Raw genomic sequence first — 21,317 nt, forward strand, 5'->3', positions numbered from 1 at the left:
TTTTTGCTCAAGAAATAAAACAAAGGGGACATTTTGTCGATTATATCGGTTATATGAAATATATCACGATGTTCATGACAGTATATTATCATCAAAGAATCTTAAATACTGGATCATTTTGGCTTTGATCGTTTACGCCTTATAAACAGAACGTACACAATTTACATGAAAAATCATATAAGGCACAGGAAGTTGTGTCCCAAACATAAAAACACAAAGTGCTTCACAGCTTCATCGCTCAACAAAAACAAATGTAACTCTGAGATGTTCAACAAAAAAAACCAAAACAAAACAAAACAAAAAACTAAAAAAGAGGGTGTCCACAAACCTTTGGTGCTTGGCCCCCTAATAACAATAGTAACAGTTAGACAAATCATTGCTTCATGACTTCGTAAACATACACTGTGTGTGTGTGTGTGTGTGTGTGTGTGTGTGTTCTGAAGTGTGTTCACTTCTTGTTTATTATTAACTCAGACCTCTTTTTATGGTAAATATTAGCAGGAGGAAGAAAAAACCACACTCCGGTTCATGACACCAGCAAAGGACACCCTGTACACACACACACACACACACACACACACACACACACACACACACACACACACACACACACACAATTCAACAGTTCAAGCACACGATCAATCGGTCCCTTGGACAGTTAAAAAGCACGTGCACTGGTAACGTGAATCATCTTACGCAAAAACAAAACAAACAGTTACATCCATGTAAATGAGCCGTTGTTATAGAAACGAACCACAGATCAGAATGCTATTCCAGCTGCTGTTATAGGAAATGATTGAACACATTGTGATTTGTAAATTCAACAAATAAGAAGTTAGTGGGGAGGGGGACCTTTTAGGAAACCTCCAGGCTGGAGCTCTGTCTTCAAACAAGTGTGTGAAGAAATCGTTAAATTAGAAGGTCACCGCACGACTACTCCGTATGGCACAGTACAAATGTCTTCACTATTATTCCAAAACAGGGAATGTTCTTCATCATCATCATGTTTTTCATCAAGTCCTCCGATTAGGAATTCTGAAGTTATTCTGACGGGACCGCATCAATCGCTGGAACCATAAATGTCCTTATTGCACAACAGATCCGACACTTTGTTCTTTAATATGTACTGTATCACTCACTCACTTTCCAACTCTCTCTCTATCTCGCTAATCCCCTCTTCCTCTGTCTCTCACGCTTCATCTCACAACCTCTCACTTCCTCAGTCATACCCTCTATATTCACTTCTCTATCTATCTATTATCCATCCATCCATCCATCCATCCATCCATCCATCCATCCATCACCACTCTCTTGCACAATCTTTCTCTTTAAGTCTCTTAGTATCTCTCTCTTTTGGCATATTCCACACTCTCATGCTCATTTTTTTGAGACTGTACAGTGTGCATCTCAGAGCAGTGAAACAGCCTCCAGGTTCTCCTTCATGATGGTGTCCATTACCACCTGGAACACCACCTGCACGTTGGAGGTGTCTGTCGCCGTGGTGAAGTGGTGGTAGATCAGCTTCCGGGGCGTGGTGTTCAGAGAGACGAACGTGGAGGCGATAAATCGAGCGGCAGAATCAACATCGCAGTCAGCACCTGCACACAGAGAGAGAGAGAGAGAGAGAGAGAGAGACCTTTATTTCGAAACATTCATGACATGGTTTATTAACACACAAATACAATAGATTAAAAACAAGAATCAAATTAAACAAATAAATTAACAAAGTAAATGTAATTTTGTATCTTTCATATGAGTGGACAGAGTAAGACAGTGAAATATAGAGTGACAAAGTATGAGAGTTAGAAACAGAGAGACACAGTGAGACAAAGTTTGAGAGTTAGAAACAGAGAGACACAATGAGACAGAGTGGGAGATAGAAACAGAGAGACACAATGAGACAGAGTGAGAGATAGAAACAGAGAGACATAATTAGACAGAGTGAGAGATAGAAACAGAGAGACACAATGAGACAAAGTGAGAGATAGAAACAGAGAGACACAATGAGACAGAGTGAAAGATAGAAACAGACTACAGGTAAATGCTGTATTTATTTCTCAGTTTCTCACCTCTGTAGAGGGGCAGGTAGTGTCTGAGGTGCCGCCCCGAGTGCAAGATCTTCTCTTGGAAAAGATCGATTTTGTTCATGAACAAAATCTGGAGGGGAAAAAAAGAAACAATTAATCTCTATTTAATTTATTAACCTAAAAAGTGTGTACAATAGAATCGTTTTATTCATAAATATCTAACATGATCACATTTGCTTTGTGCTGATAAGGTAATGGCGTTGGTGTTTTATGGAATATTATTAACCTTTTCACCTTGACATTATCATTGCAAAATCTCTGACTAATAGTGTTTAATAAAATATCCTCTGTGTGTGTGTGTGTGTGTGTGTGTGTGTGTGTGTGTGTGTGAGAGAGAGAGATTCATAAGAAGTGTTTATCTCAATCTGAACAACAATCCAGATGATAACAGTTCACCTGCCAGATCACTGGGAAAAAAAAGTCTCGGGTGACAATTAAAAAGTTTGCCAGACGATATTTTTGGCTTCTAACAAAGTGACTGTGTGTGTGTGTGCCTTCACCAAACCAATAATAATCACAATCTATTAACACAATGTTAGACACACCAGGGGGCGAGAGAGCGAGAGAGAGAAGCGTGAGAATGAGTGAATAAGTGAGTGATAGAGAGAGAGGAAGCGGGTGTGGTTCAGTAGCCATGCCCTTGTGACAGAACAAATGGTTGGTCAGTGATGACTTCAGCGTTGGAGTTGGTGAAGTTTAGAGTGATGAGTAATACAGCAGGGTGTGTGCGTGTGTGTGTGTGTGTGTGTGTGTGTAAAAAAGATGAGTAAATGAGCTCATTAAACACACACACAGTGGATAAAGTATATGCTTGTGTGTGTGATCAGAAGATGCCTTGATCACACACCTGCAGCTTAATAACACTTGTCATAACACTCATATCACACACACACACCAACCACTGGTGTCAGTCTTTCCTTTTTGCCCAATATATTTCAGACCATTAGTCAGTCATTACCTGTATATACAACAGTTTCTGTCTATCTATCAGTCTTTTTGTTTATCTATCAGTCAGAAATATCTATATATTACTGTCTATCTATCAGTTCTTCTCTATCTATCCATCAGTCTATCTGTCTTGCCCAGTCTCTCTCTCTGTCTGTCTCTTTATCTGTACAATATAAATGAAGGACTCTCCTCTCTTACAGCAGATGTGAGATCAGTGACATGAGCGATAGTGTTCATGATCGTTGCTATGACAGCGAAGTCAAAATCATAAAGGCTTGTCTGCGCAGTCACGGTGCAGGAACCCCACAGACTAACGCTCAGTTAAATACAAACCTAATACATTTATACACATAATCTGTGTTTATTAGTTTTCACACAGTTTTTGGTCCCATCTGTGCTCTGTGTGTGTGTGTGTGTGTGTGTGTGTGTGTGTGTGTGTGTGTGGCGGGAGATTCTCTCTTCAGGCTACTCGGCTCCTACCATAGAGGTGCTCCTGAAGAACACATTGTTGCAGATGGAGGAAAACAGCCTAAGGCTCTCCTGCAGCCGGTTCTAAAGAGAACACACACACACACACACACACACACACACACACACACACACACACACACACAGTGTGCTATCAGAATAAAACTCTGTTGGGTGGAATTATAGCACACTTTTTTTTTTAAATACAAAAATACAACTGTAGAACCAACTGAGTTAAGCGGATAATACATGACTTACGATGAAGATACGTTCCGATGACCCCATATGTGCATATATATATATATATATATATATATATATATATATATATATATATATATACACACACACACACACACACACACACACCAAACAGGCCTAACATTATGACATTATAATATTATGAGTGGTGAAGTGAAGAACACTGATGATCTCTTCATCATGGCACCTGTTATTGGGTGGATTTATTCATCAGGCATCAAGTAAATATTTTGTCATCAAAGTTGATGTTAGAAGCAGAAAAAATGGGCGAGCCTAAGGATTTAAGCGAGTTTGACAAATTGTGGCGTCTAGACGAATGGGTCAAAGCATCTCTAAAACTGCAGCTCTTGTAGGATGCTACTGGTCTGCGGCGGTCAGAGGGAAGGAACAGTGGTGAACCGGCGACAGGGTCGTGTGGGACGAGGATCATTGATGCACATGAGGGAGCGAACGCTTACTATGGTAACAGGGTGTAAATTGGCATGGCTCTCACCATGGAAGGATCCTCCACCAGGGTCATGTCGTATCCGCTCAGAGAGACAACAAACAGCACGGCCCGGACATCCTCAAAACAGCTGATCCACTTCCTCCTCTCCGTCCGCTGGCCTCCGACATCATACAGCCTGGAGAGGCAGAAAAATACAGAGGTGTATCGGGAGGAAATTATGGGATGGCCAAATAAACACAAGGGCAGTTAGACATAAATTACTCTGCATGACGTATGATGAAACAGAATGAACAGATGCATCATGAGACCTCTCATACCAAATCTCAAAGTCAGGTGTGTTTTATTCGACACGCACACACACGCACACAGAGAAACATCAAGAGGCGTATTTTCACACAGAGTCGTTTTATTTCCCCCTGATTTTATATCTCCTCAATGCACACGAGTGTCAGAGGGCCACTCGTCCATCTGCCTCAATCAGCGCTCGGAGACGAGCAGGAAAACAGGAATCGAGGGCAATCACGCAGTCAAGAGGTAAACAGGTGACCACATGTGAAAAGGTCATTCTCCACAGAGAGCGTGTGCTGCTTTCCATTTCCTCATTCTCCTCCTGAATTCACCTGAACGATTCCTGTACACGTCTGCCATGAGCTAGAACGACTGATCAAGCCTTTATCTATTTTACACACACACACACACACACACACACACACACACACACACACGTTCCACAGGATGATCTAATCAAACGACATGTGTGTTAGAACTTGGTTAAACACTCGAATGCTTTAAACACATTCAGAACGATACAATTAAACCCAATTTAGTCAATGCTAACGTTTATTCGTAATAAAATTCCACACTGTGTGTGTATTAAGCTCTAATCTATAATATAAACAGAGAAATACAATACAAATCCCTCAGAACACAATGCAGGAAATAGATGTTTAACATGACAGTTTAATCACACAAATATCACACACACACACACACACACACACAAACAGACAGGAAAAGGCAGACAGGAAGCTCAGGTAGAGGCAGACAGGAGATCAGGAAGAGGCAGACAGGAGAGGCAGACAGGAGATCAGGAAGAAGTAGACAGGAAGATCAGGTAGAGGCGGACAGGGAGATCAGGAAGAGGCAGACAGGGAGATCAGGAAGAGGCAGACAGGGAGATCAGGAAGAGGCAGACAGGAAGATCAGGTGGAGCCAGACAGGAGATCAGGAACAGGTAGACAGGAAGAGGCAGACAGGAGATCAGGAACAGGTAGACAGGTAGAGGCAGACAGGAAGATCAGGAAGAGGCAGACAGGGAGATCAGGAAGAGGCAGACAGGAAGATCAGGTAGAGGCAGACAGGGAGATCAGGAAGAGGCAGACAGGAAGATCAGGTAGAGGCAGACAGGAGATCAGGTAGAGGCAGACAGGGAGATCAGGAAGAGGCAGACAGGAAGATCAGGTAGAGGCAGACAGGGAGATCAGGTAGAGGCAGACAGGGAGATCAGGTAGAGGCAGACAGGGAGATCAGGTAGAGGCAGACAGGGAGATCAGGTGGAGCCAGACAGGGAGATCAGGAACAGGTAGACAGGAAGAGGCAGACAGGGAGATCAGGAACAGGTAGACAGGTAGAGGCAGACAGGAAGATCAGGTAGAGGCAGACAGGGAGATCAGGAAGAGGCAGACAGGGAGATCAGGAAGAGGCTGACAGGAAGATCAGGAAGAGGCAGACAGGGAGATCAGGTAGAGGCTGACAGGGAGCTCAGGTAGAGGCAGACAGGGAGATCAGGAAGAGGCTGACAGGGAGCTCAGGTAGAGGCAGACAGGGAGATCAGGAAGAGGCTGACAGGGAGCTCAGGTAGAGGCAGACAGGGAGATCAGGTAGAGGCAGACAGGGAGATCAGGAAGAGGCTGACAGGGAGATCAGGAAAAAGCAGACAGGGAGAGGCAGACAGGAAGAGGCAGACAGGGAGATCAGGTAGAGGCAGACAGGGAGATCAGGAAAAGGCAGACAGGGAGAGGCAGACAGACACACACAAACAGACAGGAAAAGGCAGACAGGAAGCTCAGGTAGAGGCAGACAGGGAGATCAGGAAGAAGTAGACAGGGAGATCAGGTAGAGGCAGACAGGGAGATCAGGAAAAGGCAGACAGGGAGAGGCAGACAGGAAAAGGTAGACGATAAGACGCAGAGAGATGCAGACTTTTTAGTCCTTTTAGTATAAATTAAACACAGACAGGGAGAAGAATAAAAAAAAAGAAAAATCCCTAATCAAATTAAAATAAAACCATATAAAGGTGACATGAGAAAGTGGATTAAAAAGAAGAAGAATTCATTCAGGAGCGTTTAATTGAAATGTGTGAACGAAAGCTGTATTTAAAACATTTGGTTTCAGTACGCTTTATGAAAAAGTCACATCAGGGAAATAAAACGTGATGGGAGTTTCTCTTCAGACAAACCCGGGTGAGACAGGGCTCACTTAATACTGAAGATAAACAGATAAATAGTCAAGAGGTTGTGTGTGTGTATTAAACGGCTCATAATCCAAACCTCCCACAATCCTTTGCTCCATTTGAAATGAAATGCGCATGTAATCGTGCCCATTAACATTTAAATGGCCTGGAAGGAAAAGAATTACCCACAATCCTCTAGGGTGGGGGTGGGGAGTAATCAGGCATCTGGTGGTGGAGTGTGAGTGTAATGGGACGTGAGGGACGATTGAGGGGGTGAATATTTGCGTGGCGTAGTTAAAGCGGTGCTGAAGGTCCAGAGCGTAAGAGAAGTGTTTTAGTGCTGATCAGAACTGCTTTTGCTCTTACTGCGTTTAATTCACTGCAGTAGCTGCATATTTGGCGTTTTTACCTGAACACCAGGTGTTTTACTTTAAACTGAGTCTCGATGACACCTGTGGTGCGGATTCTGACCCTCAGCACGTCCATCTCCGTGGGCACGTAGTCCGCTGACACGATCCGGGCCATGTTATCGAAAAAACTACGGAGACAAAAAAAGAGAACAGAATTATGCATTTATATTAATTTCCTTCATTCAAAAAGGTGATGTTTTCAAATAGAAGTTCATCTGAATCGGAGCCTCTTTGCTTTATCTTAAGCTGTTTGCTCAGCAGGGCACTGATATCGATACCTGTGTGACAAGAAACACTACGCATATGCTAATTAAAACACTGAATATTCATATCGCAGTCTTTCCTACCTATGGTGTATTTGTAGATGCCTGAGGAAGCGATGAGCCTGAGCAGGATTATCCTCCGAGTCCTCTGGGTTCTTATTTACATTATATTGCTGAGGCTTAAGAACCCATTTCAAGGGCACTTGGTGGTGCTGGGATGTGAACTCATGACCTTCTGATCAAACGTCTAAAACCTTAAACAATAATTAACACTTCCCCAAACATGCCGTTGCTCTGAATCTCAAAATCATTTGTACACAATTTAAATCGTCTCTATGGGTGGACGTTCACCAAAAGTCAGTAAGAAGGGATTAGAGGAAGAAAACAACTGAACGAGCACAAGAAACTCTGAACATGATGTTCCCACCACCATGCTTCACTGCAAGAATAAAACATGATTTTTTTTTTTTTTTGCAAAGTAGCACTTATTTAACCCCAAACTTCCTGTTTATGATCCTCCAAAAGACTTTACAACCTAAACAAGACTGTTGTAGCTCCTCCAGCACCTCTTGTATTAAGATATACTGAATACACTTTAGGATTTGTTTCACCACGATACTGAGTCACCACATACACACACATATACACACACACACACACACACACACACACACACACACACACACACACACACACAAACAAATGCCTCTAAGTGCCAAAGCGATTAGTTGACATTCCGAGATTAGTCTGATCAGATAAACCCCCTGGCCAGAAGTTTTAGCCTTAGGTGTGCATTTAACTGTGGGAGTGTTAGTGTGTGTGTGTGTGTGTGTGAGATGATCCCCACCACAGCGACATTACTGGCCTTAAGATCTCAGCAGCTCACAGCAGGCAATGAAAGTCAGTCATCTCCAACTCTCCTAAACCCTACTGCTAACTCCCGCACCACCCTTCTTCATCTGATTATCATCAGCTCAACCCTGCTGACTGATCACACACACACACAGGATTATTTATATATATATATATATATATATATATATATATATATATATATATATATATATATATATATATATATATATATATGATAATAGTCAAAGGTCTTTATCAAGATTTTTCTGAACATTTGTATTTAAACTGTAAATTACTGTTTTGGTTTTGATGATGAGAACTAAAAATGAGAGAGATGGACTTATAGATGCAGACAGATTGATAGACAGATAAACAGACAGACAGGTAGAGAAACAGACAGATTGATAGACAGTCAAACAGACAGACGGGTAGAGAAACAGACAGACGGGTAGAGAAGCAGACAGATGGGTAGAGAAGCAGACAGACGGGTAAAGAAACAGACAGACGGGTAGAGAAACAGACAGACGGGTAGAGAAGCAGACAGACGGGTAGAGAAGCAGACAGACGGGTGGAGAAATACACAGACTGACAAAAAAAATGGTACTCCGTGTCTTTTGGTTGTAACAGGCAGGAAATAAAGGACCCCAGGTGCACAAAGAAAATGTGGAATGTCTGACCTTTTCAATACACCAAAATAATGTGTGTGTGTGTGTGTGTGTGTGTGTGAGATAAACAGAAAACAAAGAGAAAACAACGTAAAGAACAAATAAAAGTATGATGTGAAGCTCTGTAATCATTAAAAAAAGAACTGTTCTTTTAGATCAGTGTTCTGTTTTAGAAAAATAATCATAATAATCAAAAATCATTCCACTCTGAGGTGTTAACAGCAACTCTGCTTCATTTCACCACAACACACACACACACACACACAACTATTTTAATATGCTTTACAGCCTGCCAGTAAATCCAAAATAAACAGCTCTGAGGTGTGCACACTCTCCACTTACACACAACTACACAGTACTAATTGCCATTTAAAACACAAACACACACACACACCTTTTACTCGGATACTCATTTGCTGTGACGCATGACACACTGTTGCGACACAGGAGCCCTGAGCTGTAGAATTGAAATAATTACCCTCCTGGTGTTTTATCTCGGCCCCACAAGTGTGTGCGCATGCATGCACACACACACACACACACACACACACACACACACACACACACACACACACACACACTAACAACCCGCAACCCACTCTTCCCACGCAATCAGTGTATAAACTGCTTATAAGACAGCACGCATGAACCCCCGATTGGGCAGTTTGTGGGCACTAATTGGTGCCTCTAGAGAACATGTCCAGTATTAAACCTCTGTGTTGATTATAAAAACAGATGATTTTTTGTGTAATGATCACTAAATATTAGCTTTTTAACAAACATACAGATGTAAAACATGAGTGAGCAGTAACCGCACACTCCACTGCCACAGCCATACACACTATACACACATTCAATGCCTACAATGCCACACATTTACACACACACACACACACACTTTGTGTTTGCTTTCAACATAGAACATGCAACTTTATGTCAAAGTCTCAGCTAATCGCTAAACTCAATGGTAAATGTATTGGGACACCCGACAAAGTTTGAGGAACACTACTGTGTAGGACGTCTTTGGACGTGGCAGCATAAATGTTTCCTTTTACTTGAACTAGAAGACCAAACCTGTTCCAGCACAGCAATACCTCCATGAAGATCTGCTTTACATGGGTTACAGTGGAAGATCTTGAAACCCTAATGAACCCCTTTGGAATTTGTTTTTTCATGCTGACTGCACCCCAGGCCTCCCCATTACATCTACATCAGTACCTGACTTTACTAACACTCCTGTGGTTGAATGAATACCCACAAATCTCCACAAAATCTAGTGGAACATCTTTGGTGAAAACGTTTGGTTCTCCATTGTTTTTTGTTTCCCCAACCATCCTGTCCTGCAACCTGATTGGTCCGGAATAAAAAAGTAAAATGTATGAAAAAAGCGAGAGTCTATCGAAAAAATATTTTACATTTCAGCCATATTGTAATAGAATATGTATGAGGTCACAGGTCGGAGGTCTCTGGTAAGGTCACGTGCCCAATTACAGCCTTGTGAAACGTCTCATTTCTGGCGAGTTCGCTGGTTGATAAATGTATTCATGAGATATTTAAAAAGACCAGAGCGCTCTGCATGTCTGAGGTAGACAGGAGCTTGTAGGACGGCTCTACTGACATCGATTCTCCAACATATATATCCTATTCCTAGAGTCTGTTCTATGCATGGAGATCATGTGACACTATTTACACTATATTGCTAAAATGTAATGCTCCCATGAACATCATATTGAATGTCACCGTATGCTGTAAGATTGCAATTTCCCATGAACTAAGATTTCCAGTGTTCCTACATGTAAACAAAGCTGAGCTCCATGAAGACATGATGTGCTGTTGTGGAGCTTATAGTGGAAGAACATGGGTGTACTGGGGTGCACCGGACCTTCTCAAGCTCGCTGAACGCTTAGGATTAACTAAAACTGGACTCACTCACCTCCTCAAACATCTCATATATGCTCGTTCTTATTCTAACAGCAAAGGGAGCTGCAACGAGATGTTCATGAAGAACCTATAGGATCAATGTTCAGGAATGTAGAGGGGTTGAGTACTTAAATGCAGTGCTGTTATAATAAAGCATTTCTGAGCCGTTGCTATGGAAAAGATCAGATAATCATACTGTTGTGTAAAAACAATTTACCCTGTAATGTTTGTGTGTGCATGTAGCTGAAGTGTGTGTTACTCACTAGAGCGCAGAGTCGTTTAGTTCGTACTCGTAGCCTCGTGACGCCGCAGACCGCACCCCCTGATCCGCCCACAAACAGGAAAGGGCGTGGCTTATGAATGGAAAAAGCACCTGCTCTTCATCGAAGCACCGCCCACACGATAGAACCGAGTGGGCATGGACCTGCTCCACACACACACACACACACACACACAAACAAACACAAACACACGTAAGCCTCCGCAGAAATGCCACGTCACATTTTCAGCTTGCTAAACACACAAAATGAGGTATTTTTTGGTTTAAAAGAAAGAATGAAAAAAAAGGAGGCGGGAGGATGCGTTTAAAAAAAGAGCCATCTGTATGACTCATCACTACCACGCGGTAATTAGTCTCCACGGCGCATGCTAACCGCCTGGTAATTACACAGCGTGTGTTTAAGAAGCGAGATGACATGGCAGCGATGCAGCACATTTACTGCACCTGCAAAACACATGTGTCTGAGAGAGAGAGAGAGAGAGAGAGAGAGAGAGAGAGAAAACAGATCAGAGAGATTACCGTAAGTGACTTGTGTTACTGTGAATGTTGACTAGTACACTGTGTTTGGACACTAAGTTGGTGATTTTTCTTTATTTAAATTATTTTTAACATTGTACTATTCAACAGAATATCTTTAATAGTTTAAAGTGTAAAAAGTAGCTCCATTTAGCTTTGATGAATGTCATGGCACACCAATGATATTCTCTTATCAGATTCATGACGACGTCAACTTTATACTTAGTGATACGTTATACTTTTATACTTATACTAATTTGTACATGTTGGACAGTCGTAAAAAGTATTTCACTACATGTCGTACTCTGTATGAATGTGTATGTGACAAATAAAATGTAGAATTTGAATTGGATTGGAATGGTTTTCGGTTCACAAGTGTGTTTTGTGCAGAGTTCAGGGTCCAAAGTCCAAATTTGAGATTTTTGGTTCTAAGCACTGTGTCTTTGTTTTTTGAGAACAAAATTGAGAGCACACGTATCCAGCATGGCTACCACAGCATTTTGCAGCACCGTGCCATCCCATCTGGTTTACGCTTAGTGGGACCATCATTTGTTTTCCTTCTGAACAATGACCCCGAACACACCTCTAGGTTCTGTAAGGAGAGTGATGGAGCACTGCCTCGGATGACCTGGTCTCACGATCACATGACCTAAATCCAGCGAGCTGATTTGGGATGAGTTGGACTGCAGAGTGAAGGAAAAGCAGCCAACAGGCACTCAACACCTCAGGGAACTCCTTGAGATTGTTGGAAAACCATTCCAAGTGACTGAGTGAGAAAAGGTATGCAAAGCCCAGAGTGTGCAAAACTGTTATCAAAGCAAAAGGGTGGCTACTTTAAAATATCTTAAATATAAAACATATTTATAGTTTGGATGTCTTCAGCATTAATGTTGAAAATAAATAAAAACCACTAAAGGAGAAGGTGTTTTCCAGAAGACACGGGGCAATACATTGAGTGTGGGTAAGAGAGAGAGAGAGAGAGAGAAAAGGAACGATAGATGGGGAAAGAGAGAGAGAAAGCGAGAGATGGAGAGAGAGATACAGACAGTGCAGCTTCTGCCACCTAGTGCACCTCATAAAATCTGCAGCTCTGTTTTTATATTTATTTAATACAATATAATATTTAAATATTCATCACATTCAGCACCAATACTTAACATTTCAGTTCTGATGATTTCTGTGCCTTTGTGACCTCGTCCAAGTGCGATGCTGCATGTGTTATTCTCAAAGGAAAGGCAGGAGAGACTATGATTACACATGCTAATGTTATAAATGCTAGTGTCGATGTATTTGATATTAATGAGAATGCTGCATTATGTTCCAGAAAAGCACACTTGCTCCTCACTGCTCCAGGATCGACCCTGAGCTCGGCCAGTCACAGTGTCTGTGTGCTATTCTCTAGCAGGACATCTTTTATGCAAATGAGCCGACAAATCTCAGCCAATCAGATGAGTACATTAATGATAATTCTTTATATTACAGTAATGTCTGAAACATTGCGCAGTATTATGATGCTGTGTATGTGTGAGACCTTGTTCTTGTTGTTGGCCAGGTTGATTCGGAGCACACCCATCCCGTGCAGCACAAACTTCATCGACGTCAGTAGGTTGTCCAAAACAGCCGGCTAAAGCAGAAGAAACACTAGTGAGCTTGTCTTTGTCGTTTACTGTAAGTGTGTAAAACTGCTGCATGTTCACACATTCATTTAACCCACGTGTGTACTGAGGAAAAAGCCAGTGGGCTGTGTCCCAAATCACTTTTTATTACAAAGTAGATCCATGTGGTTTAGTTAAAAATAAATAAATAAATAAAAAAAGAGAGAGAGAAAACAGAAAGACATACTGACAAGAACAAGAAAGAGAGTGCTCAGGAAATTGACTCTTGTCCTGTGACGTTACTTATTCAGAATCATCAGATGATTCCACTCGACATCTGCACGTTCACCTTTCACCTCTGTGCACAGAAGTTCATGAGATACGGTCTGCATCCCAAATTACACCCTGCTGAGACCTCGTGCAGTGTAATAGACTCATCTTATTGATACAGGTGTGTGTTATGCATATAGAGAAACAGAGAGAGAGATGGAAACAGACACACACACACACACACACACAGAATCTCACAAAAGTAACACCCCTTCAGCATCCATTTTAGTGTCTTCTTAAGATATATGGATATATTTTAGAGTATCCGTGTGCAGTTTGTGTATCAGTACTGATTTACCGCAGCTCCCCAGTACCAGACGCACTCATGCAGCTCCAGACCATGATGCTGCCACCTCCATGCTTGACTGTAGGTAAGACACAATTTTCTTGGTTCTCCTCACCAGGGTGTCACCACACATGCTGAACATTATCTGATCCAAACAAGTTAATCTCAGTCTCATCAGACCACAGGACATGGTTTCAGTAGTTTATGCTCTTGGACAGGTCGTCTTCGGCAAACTGTTTGAGGTCTTTCTTGTGAGCAACTTGAGAAGAGGCTCCTTCTGGGATGATGCCATACCCCTGGGTATGACACTGACCACTGTACTGTAACTCAGTTTGAGGGTGATGCTGATTTATTTATACCCTCAGTCCTCTTTGTGGGAAACTACAATATGCTCATGGTGGTTCTCACTCTCCGGTGTTTTGTAGTGTTTAAAGACTATAATCACACTCTTGATGTCACCCAAATGAGGATGGGTTCCCCTTTTGAGTCTGGTTCCTCTTAAGGTTTCCTCCTCATAACATCTAAGGGAGTTTTTCCTTGTCACAATCACCCCAGTCTTCATCATCATAAACACATCATTCACTTTAATTCTAAAATTCAGTAAAGCTGATTTGAGACGATGTCCATTGTGAAAAAAGCAACAGAAATCAACTTGACTTAATAAATCTCAAAACCTCAGAGAGTCTTTACCATGTAGAACATCCAGTGGTCATTGTGAGAGAATTTAACTCAAAGCACCAGATTTTAACTGCTCTAATAGAAGATACACAAATGTATATGGTTCTGATAAGCAGACAAAAACACATTTAGACAATAATGTGTGTATGTTGTTATTTTCAGCAGACAGTAAATCAGTACTGATACACAAACTGCACACTGAGACTCGAAATATATCCACCTTTCATTTCTATAGTATTGTTTCTTAAGAAGATAAAATGATACGGAGAGAGAGAGAGAGAGAGAGAGAGAGAGAGAGAGAGAGAGAGAGAGAGAGAGAGCACAGTGTCTCTAATCACTCCACATTGGTCTGTAGTGCACTACATAGTTTCCCTCCTTCCCCTGTCATTTGGGGTTGAAACAGGGACTACATGAGGTAAAGATTACCTCCAGAATGCACACTTAGCTGTGACCTTTGACCCCTAACTACAGTATCAACCCCACGTTAGGAATTCTCTGGAATGTCGGAATGTTTTTCTTGCACACAGAAAAAGGGCTCTTCGATTATACATGCTGTGTGTCTCGCTGTAAGTTTACACACTCCGAGGAACAAGCGGTCGGCATTTTATGCAATTATTTTGAGAACGTTGGGTTCTGAGTGGATTCTGGACCCTGGGAGACTGCAGTCTTGAACCCTGGCGTTTCCGCGTGTCCAAGACAAACATGTAGCTGTGCTGTGAACTGTTTGTGTTCAGATGGACGGGAGATGAGCTGGCTTATTGAAAAGACTTTCTGTGTTGCTCCACAGGCGAGGAATGCTTTTATTCTTCAGCCATTTCATCTGCTCTTATAGATCCTCTCTCTCTCTCTCTCGCCTGCAGCACATTCTACACCGATACCCACTTCAGAGATTTCATATCCAATTCCCACAGCTTCATCCATCACAAAATACACACTAACCCTCCAGAGGAGTGACACATAAAGGTGGAAACATATAGTAAGAGTGTCGTCATCACCATGTCCTTATACTTCACCCTCGTATTATGGTGTTAAATACTTTAGACACTAACAGTATAACACTACAGACCACTCATTATTCTTCAATCTTTCACTGCTCTCTTAGCAGGTATATGCCCCGCCCCCCCCCGGGGTTGAAGGAAAGAGGTGTGGCCTCTGTTCATAAACCCCAGTGAAGGAAGGAGGTGTGGCCTGTGTTCATTAACCCCAGTGAAAGAAGGAGGTGTGGCCTGTGTTCATTAACCCCAGTGAAGGACGGAGGTGTGGCCCGTGTTTATTAACCCCAGTGAAGGACGGAGGTGTGGCCCGTGTTTATTAACCCCAGTGAAGGACGGAGGTGTGGCCCGTGTTTATTAACCCCAGTGAAGGAAGGAGGTGTGGCCCGTGTTTATTAACCCCAGTGAAGGAAGGAGGTGTGGCCGGGTTCATTAACCCCAGTGAAGGAAGGAGGTGTGGCCTGTTTTCAGTGAAGAAAGGAGGTGTGACCTGTATTCAGTGAAGAAAGGAGGTGTGACCTGTATTCAGTGAAGGAAGGAGGTGTGGCCCGTGTTCATTAACCCCAGTGAAGGTAGGAGGTGTGGCCCATGTGTGAAGACCATGATGCGTCATGTAGTGTAAATGAAGAGAGTAAATGTTAAAGGAGGAGGTGTGTGTGTGTGTGTGTGTGTGTGTGTGTGTGTGTGTGGGGGTGACGCTGCAGCACAGACAATGCAGTGATTAAGTGAACGAAGAAGAGATGAATAAGGAGATTTAGAAAACAGAAAAAGGATAAGAAACACTCCCAAGATATACAGGTTACAACAGATCCTTGGTGAACTATCATACACAAAGACACACACACACTCACAAGCATACATAAGGCTTATGCGCATGCATGTGCATAACCACACCCTTCTGCAGCTCCAGTTTACTGTGCAATTAAAGAAAGCCAAAGCTTTGATTACAGACTGACTCCAAGTTCATGACCCTGTACCTCGGCCATAATGACAACCCTTTCGCCTGTGTGTGTGTGTGTGTGTGTGTGTGTGTGTGTGTCAGAGAGAGAGAAAGAGCTCACAAAGATGATCATGTTTACGCACACATCATTAACTTCAAGAAATCTCAGTACACGCTTGAACACAACGATTCTTCTGATCTTCCCAGAAATACCATGGATTTATGTTGAGAAAAGACATTTGGTTTGACCTTGAGGTTAAGAGTGCACTACAAAAAATCCATTTAGGACACAGCCAGAGGGAGGTTGTGACCCAAGAGTGGTGTCCAGAATCACTCATCTTACATTCACTATGTATGAGGGAGAGAAATAAATACAGCTTGATAAAGGCTGTGTTTCAAAGCACTCCTTGTGATTAAGGTCTAATAAAGGAATGGTTTAGTAAAAGATAATTATTTCTACAATCATTTGGGATAGAGTCAGAAAAGTGTCCAAAATCACACGTCCTCATCTCCAGGGTTCCTCGATTCTATCCTGTGCTGTGTTCAGTTCAGCATGTTCTCCCTTTTCTGCCCAATAATTTACAGGGTGGATTAGGGAGTGTGCATTTTTGAATAAATAATAAACACTAAAGATCTAAATCACATTTGCTTACTGATGATGGATAAAGTGAACTGGAGCAGACCCTCAAAAATGTTTAGAGATATGGGCTGCTCAGTGCTAGCTGAGAGTGCACTCACAAAAAGATAATAGTGATTTGGGACAGAGCCAGATGAGGTGACCGACCTGCTCTGAACTCGAGACTATTTACATTTGCACACTATTGTTCTGATTTTTAGGAGAACGCTGGAATATAAGCTCCAGGTTATTTTTTCGGTTTCTGTAGCACTATGAAAAACAAACTTTACAAACACGAGATATGAAGAAACAGGTGAGTGATAAATTCCTCCTGAGGATGAGGAATGCAGAGAAACGAGCTTTAGATCACACGTTTGATCATTAATGCACACGTGACACCAGACAGATATACAGACAGAGAGAGAGAAAGAGAGAGAGAGAGAGAGAGAGAGAGAGAGAGAGAGAGAGAGAGAGCTTGAGAGAAAATGACATGAGAGTGCAAGAGGCAGACAAAAGAAAAACAGAGTGAGAGAAATAAACAGCAAAGAGAGACGGGCAGACTGACAGGCTGAGAGAAACAGAAAGAAATAGAGACAAAGAAAGAGAGAAAGTGAAAGAGACAGAGAGAGAGAAAGAGATAGACAAAAGAAAAATAAAGAAATGGAGAGTAAGACAGAAACAGACAAAGAACAAGAGACAAAAAAGCTGTCAGGTTAAGAGAAACAAAGAGAAAGCGAAACAAAGAAAGAGAGAACCAGAATAAAGAGAGACAGAGAACAAGAAGCAGAATAGATTCTCTCTCTCTCTCTCTCTCTCTCTCTCTCTCTCTCTATATATATATATATATATATATATATATATATATATATATATATATATATATATATATATATATATATGAGAGAGAGAGAGAGAGAGAGAGACAGACAGACAGTCAACTGACACTAAGCTGATGAATATCTAGAACTCAGATTCCGAAAACTCAAAATGTGGACAAATAAAAAAACTTTAGGTTAAATATGTGAGGCTGTTGCTCATCTTCTTTATAGGTTTGGTAACAAAACACAGATTTTTATTTTAATAGTTGCAAACAACGTTGGGGGAAGGCCGTGGTTAGGGGTGCCAATACTTTTAACTTCAGTAAAACTGGAAGTATATAAATGTTATGTGAAATGTTACCAAAATATGAGCATTTGTGTGATCCCTGTGGCAGGAAAGGAGTTCGTCATCCGTTTAGTGCAAAGTCAGTATACCAGTGTAGTGAACATTAGTAGTGAACAGAAAGGCAATTCACATTAACCCAATGATGGAGTTTTATAACGTAAATGAAAGCAAAATATCAGCAAACTGAGACTGGAAAAGATCGCACAGGACGAGGTTGGTGAAGCTGAGTGCTCATCTGATAACGAGGCAAGGAACAATAATGAGGAAGTGTGTACAACAGTGGTGCTTTCATATTGCTCTCCTAGTTCCAGTAGATAAAGTGAACACACACATCACACTGCTGTTGTTCACACTTTACACTTCACCTACAGGAAGTTCCTGAAAAGAAATGACTGTGGGAGTTGAGTTGAGTGTGTGTGTGTGTGTGTGTGTGTGTAACTATGATCCATCCCATATGAACACCTGTCAATTATAGGAACTGAAACAGGGTCAGGAAAAGAGTCAGAAAGATAAAGACAGATCCATCAGTGTGTGTGTGTGTGTGTGTGTGTTAGGGTATACAATTACAGAAGCCTGAGGCGTCAATGACTGCATAACAGAATTACATCAGCAAAAGAAGACACACACACACACACACACACACACACACACACACACACACACAACAAACAAACCTGCACACACCCCATCAACAAACTAAAACACACAGACACACACACCAGTTTGCCTTTGTTTGGAAAAAGAGGAAAGCATGGTGGTAAGAGATAAAACCTGACATGATGTCATCTGGCACAAAGTCACATCAAAACAGGACCCTATGTGTGTGTGTGTGTGTGTGTGTGTGTGTGTGTGTGTGTGAGAGCGAGAGAGACAGAGCAAGTGTGTGTGTGTGTGTGTGTGTGAGAGAGAGAGAGAGACGGAGCAAGTGTGTGTGTGTGTGTGTGTGTGTGTGTGTGTTCCATGGAAAATGGTGTCATAAAGTCAATGGCCTTCATCATAATCTGTGTGGAGACTGAAAGAGATGAGATTCCTGAGCGTGGCGTTTTAATCACATTGACGTAACGATCAGTCACTCGCAGCAGCACAAACGTGTTCGGTGTTTGGTTTTTGACACACCAGTAGGAGGAGTGTGGGTCTGGAAGTAACGGAAACTGCGGCAGCTCTCTGTGTCTTTACACTTTTACACTTCAAATAACGCAAAACTAAAAGTAAAGCAATATGTGTGTGTGTGTCTCAGTATTAAATGTGTTTATTATATAACTGCCTATAAACCTCAGGGTTCTGAATGTGTGTCTATGTGTGTGCGCATTTATGTGTGGGTGAGATGAATTTTGAATAACAGCAAAGGAAGAAGCAGCAGAAAACCCAAGCCATATAACACACATTCACACACACACACACACACACACACACACACACACACACACACACACACTCCTTTCCTGTGTCCTGTTGTTTTATCAGTGAAGCCTTGCTCATAAAGCTGCTCAAGGTTAATACAGGTTGAAATGTGTGTGTGTGTGTGTGTGTGTGTGTGTTTTCACTGCTGTGACTTTATTAAAGTCTCAACTGACTGAAACTTTCAGCACTCTGTGATTTCACATTCCTCTCTCCATCAGTGATGATTCATTTTCACTGACTGACACACACACACACACACACACACACACACACACACACATATTTTCACACTCCCGCCCTTAGACATTAGTGTCTTCCTTTTCCCTCGTTCCCACCTTCACACACGGTTATCTATCAAATAATTCACTGATTATCCACTTTTAAATGTGGCTTATTAAAGTGAATAGGAATATATTGTGTGTGTGTGTGTGTGTGTGTGTGTGTGTGTGTGTGTGTTTGAGTGTGTGTGTAAAAGATAGGATGTTGCTCACCTTAAAGCTGCTCAGTTCTTGTCTGGTGAAGCCGTTGCTATGAATGATCTTCATCTGTTTAACCAGTGTGCTCTTACCACTCTCAGCAGCACCTACACACACACACACACACACACACACACACACACACACACACACACACACACACACTATTGCATCATAGGATTTTCTTGTTGGTGTGTCTGTATTAAATATTTATATCCACAATCAGAACTGTGTTCATGTCAAATTTGCATATTAATTAAATATGTTGGTGTTTGTATTTTATAGAATTTGAGTATCGGTGTTTTTTGCTTGGTCATTAATACTTAATAAATACTAATTACACACCCACCCACCCACCCACCCACCCACACACACACACACACACTCCTCACCGAGCAGCAGGACCTTGACCACGTTCATCTCTCTCCGCGTGCTCGTAAAGCTCGCGGTCTATCTCCGAGCTGTGCACTTTCGCCTTCTTCCCTTCCTCTGTGACCTCGGAGCCCAAACACAGACCCATGTCTGAGCCTTACACATTTCTCACTCACACTCACTCACACACACACACATTCACACACAGACACACACTCACCCATACACACTCACATTTACTCACACATTCACTCATACACACTCATACATTTACACACAAACATTCACTCATACACACTCATACATTTACACACACACACATTCACTCATACACACTCATACATTTACACACACAAACATTCACTCATACACACTCATACATTTACACACATTCACTCATACACACTCATACATTTACACACAAACATACACTCATACACACTCATACATTTACACACATTCACTCATACACACTCATACATTTACACACACATTCACTCATACACACTCATACATTTACACACATTCACTTATACACACTCATACATTTACACACAAACATACACTCATACACACTCATACATTTACACACATTCACTCATACACACTCACATTTACACACACATTCACTCATACACACTCATACATTTACACACATTCACTTATACACACGCATTTACACACACCTTCACTGATGCACACTTACGCATTCATTCACACACACTCATTTACTCACTCACGCGTACACACACACATACACACACACACACACACACACACACACCCCTCGCGCTGAAACAGCGTCCTGGGACTCAGATGCGTCGCGCGCGCTCTCTTCAAAAGCCTCAGTCAGGTCGCGCGCACGCTTTCCTCAGGTTTCTCCACAGGTCACCT

General features: G+C 41.9%; 1 protein-coding gene across 1 annotated transcript; it reads right to left on the bottom strand.

The window, feature by feature from the left end:
• Window positions 1–36: 36 nt before the first annotated feature.
• On the bottom strand, window positions 37–20,705 carry gnav1 (guanine nucleotide binding protein (G protein) alpha v1). Its single transcript, XM_046840895.1, is given in 10 exon segments — window positions 37–1,598; window positions 2,070–2,157; window positions 3,516–3,587; window positions 4,258–4,387; window positions 7,074–7,202; window positions 11,041–11,201; window positions 13,105–13,197; window positions 20,067–20,158; window positions 20,444–20,478; window positions 20,480–20,705. Coding segments are annotated over 10 exon segments (1,083 nt in total). The 5' UTR covers window positions 20,572–20,705; the 3' UTR covers window positions 37–1,407.
• Window positions 20,706–21,317: the final 612 nt, after the last annotated feature.

Source organism: Silurus meridionalis, chromosome 26, assembly GCF_014805685.1.
Source record: "Silurus meridionalis isolate SWU-2019-XX chromosome 26, ASM1480568v1, whole genome shotgun sequence".
Lineage (NCBI taxonomy): Eukaryota > Metazoa > Chordata > Actinopteri > Siluriformes > Siluridae > Silurus > Silurus meridionalis.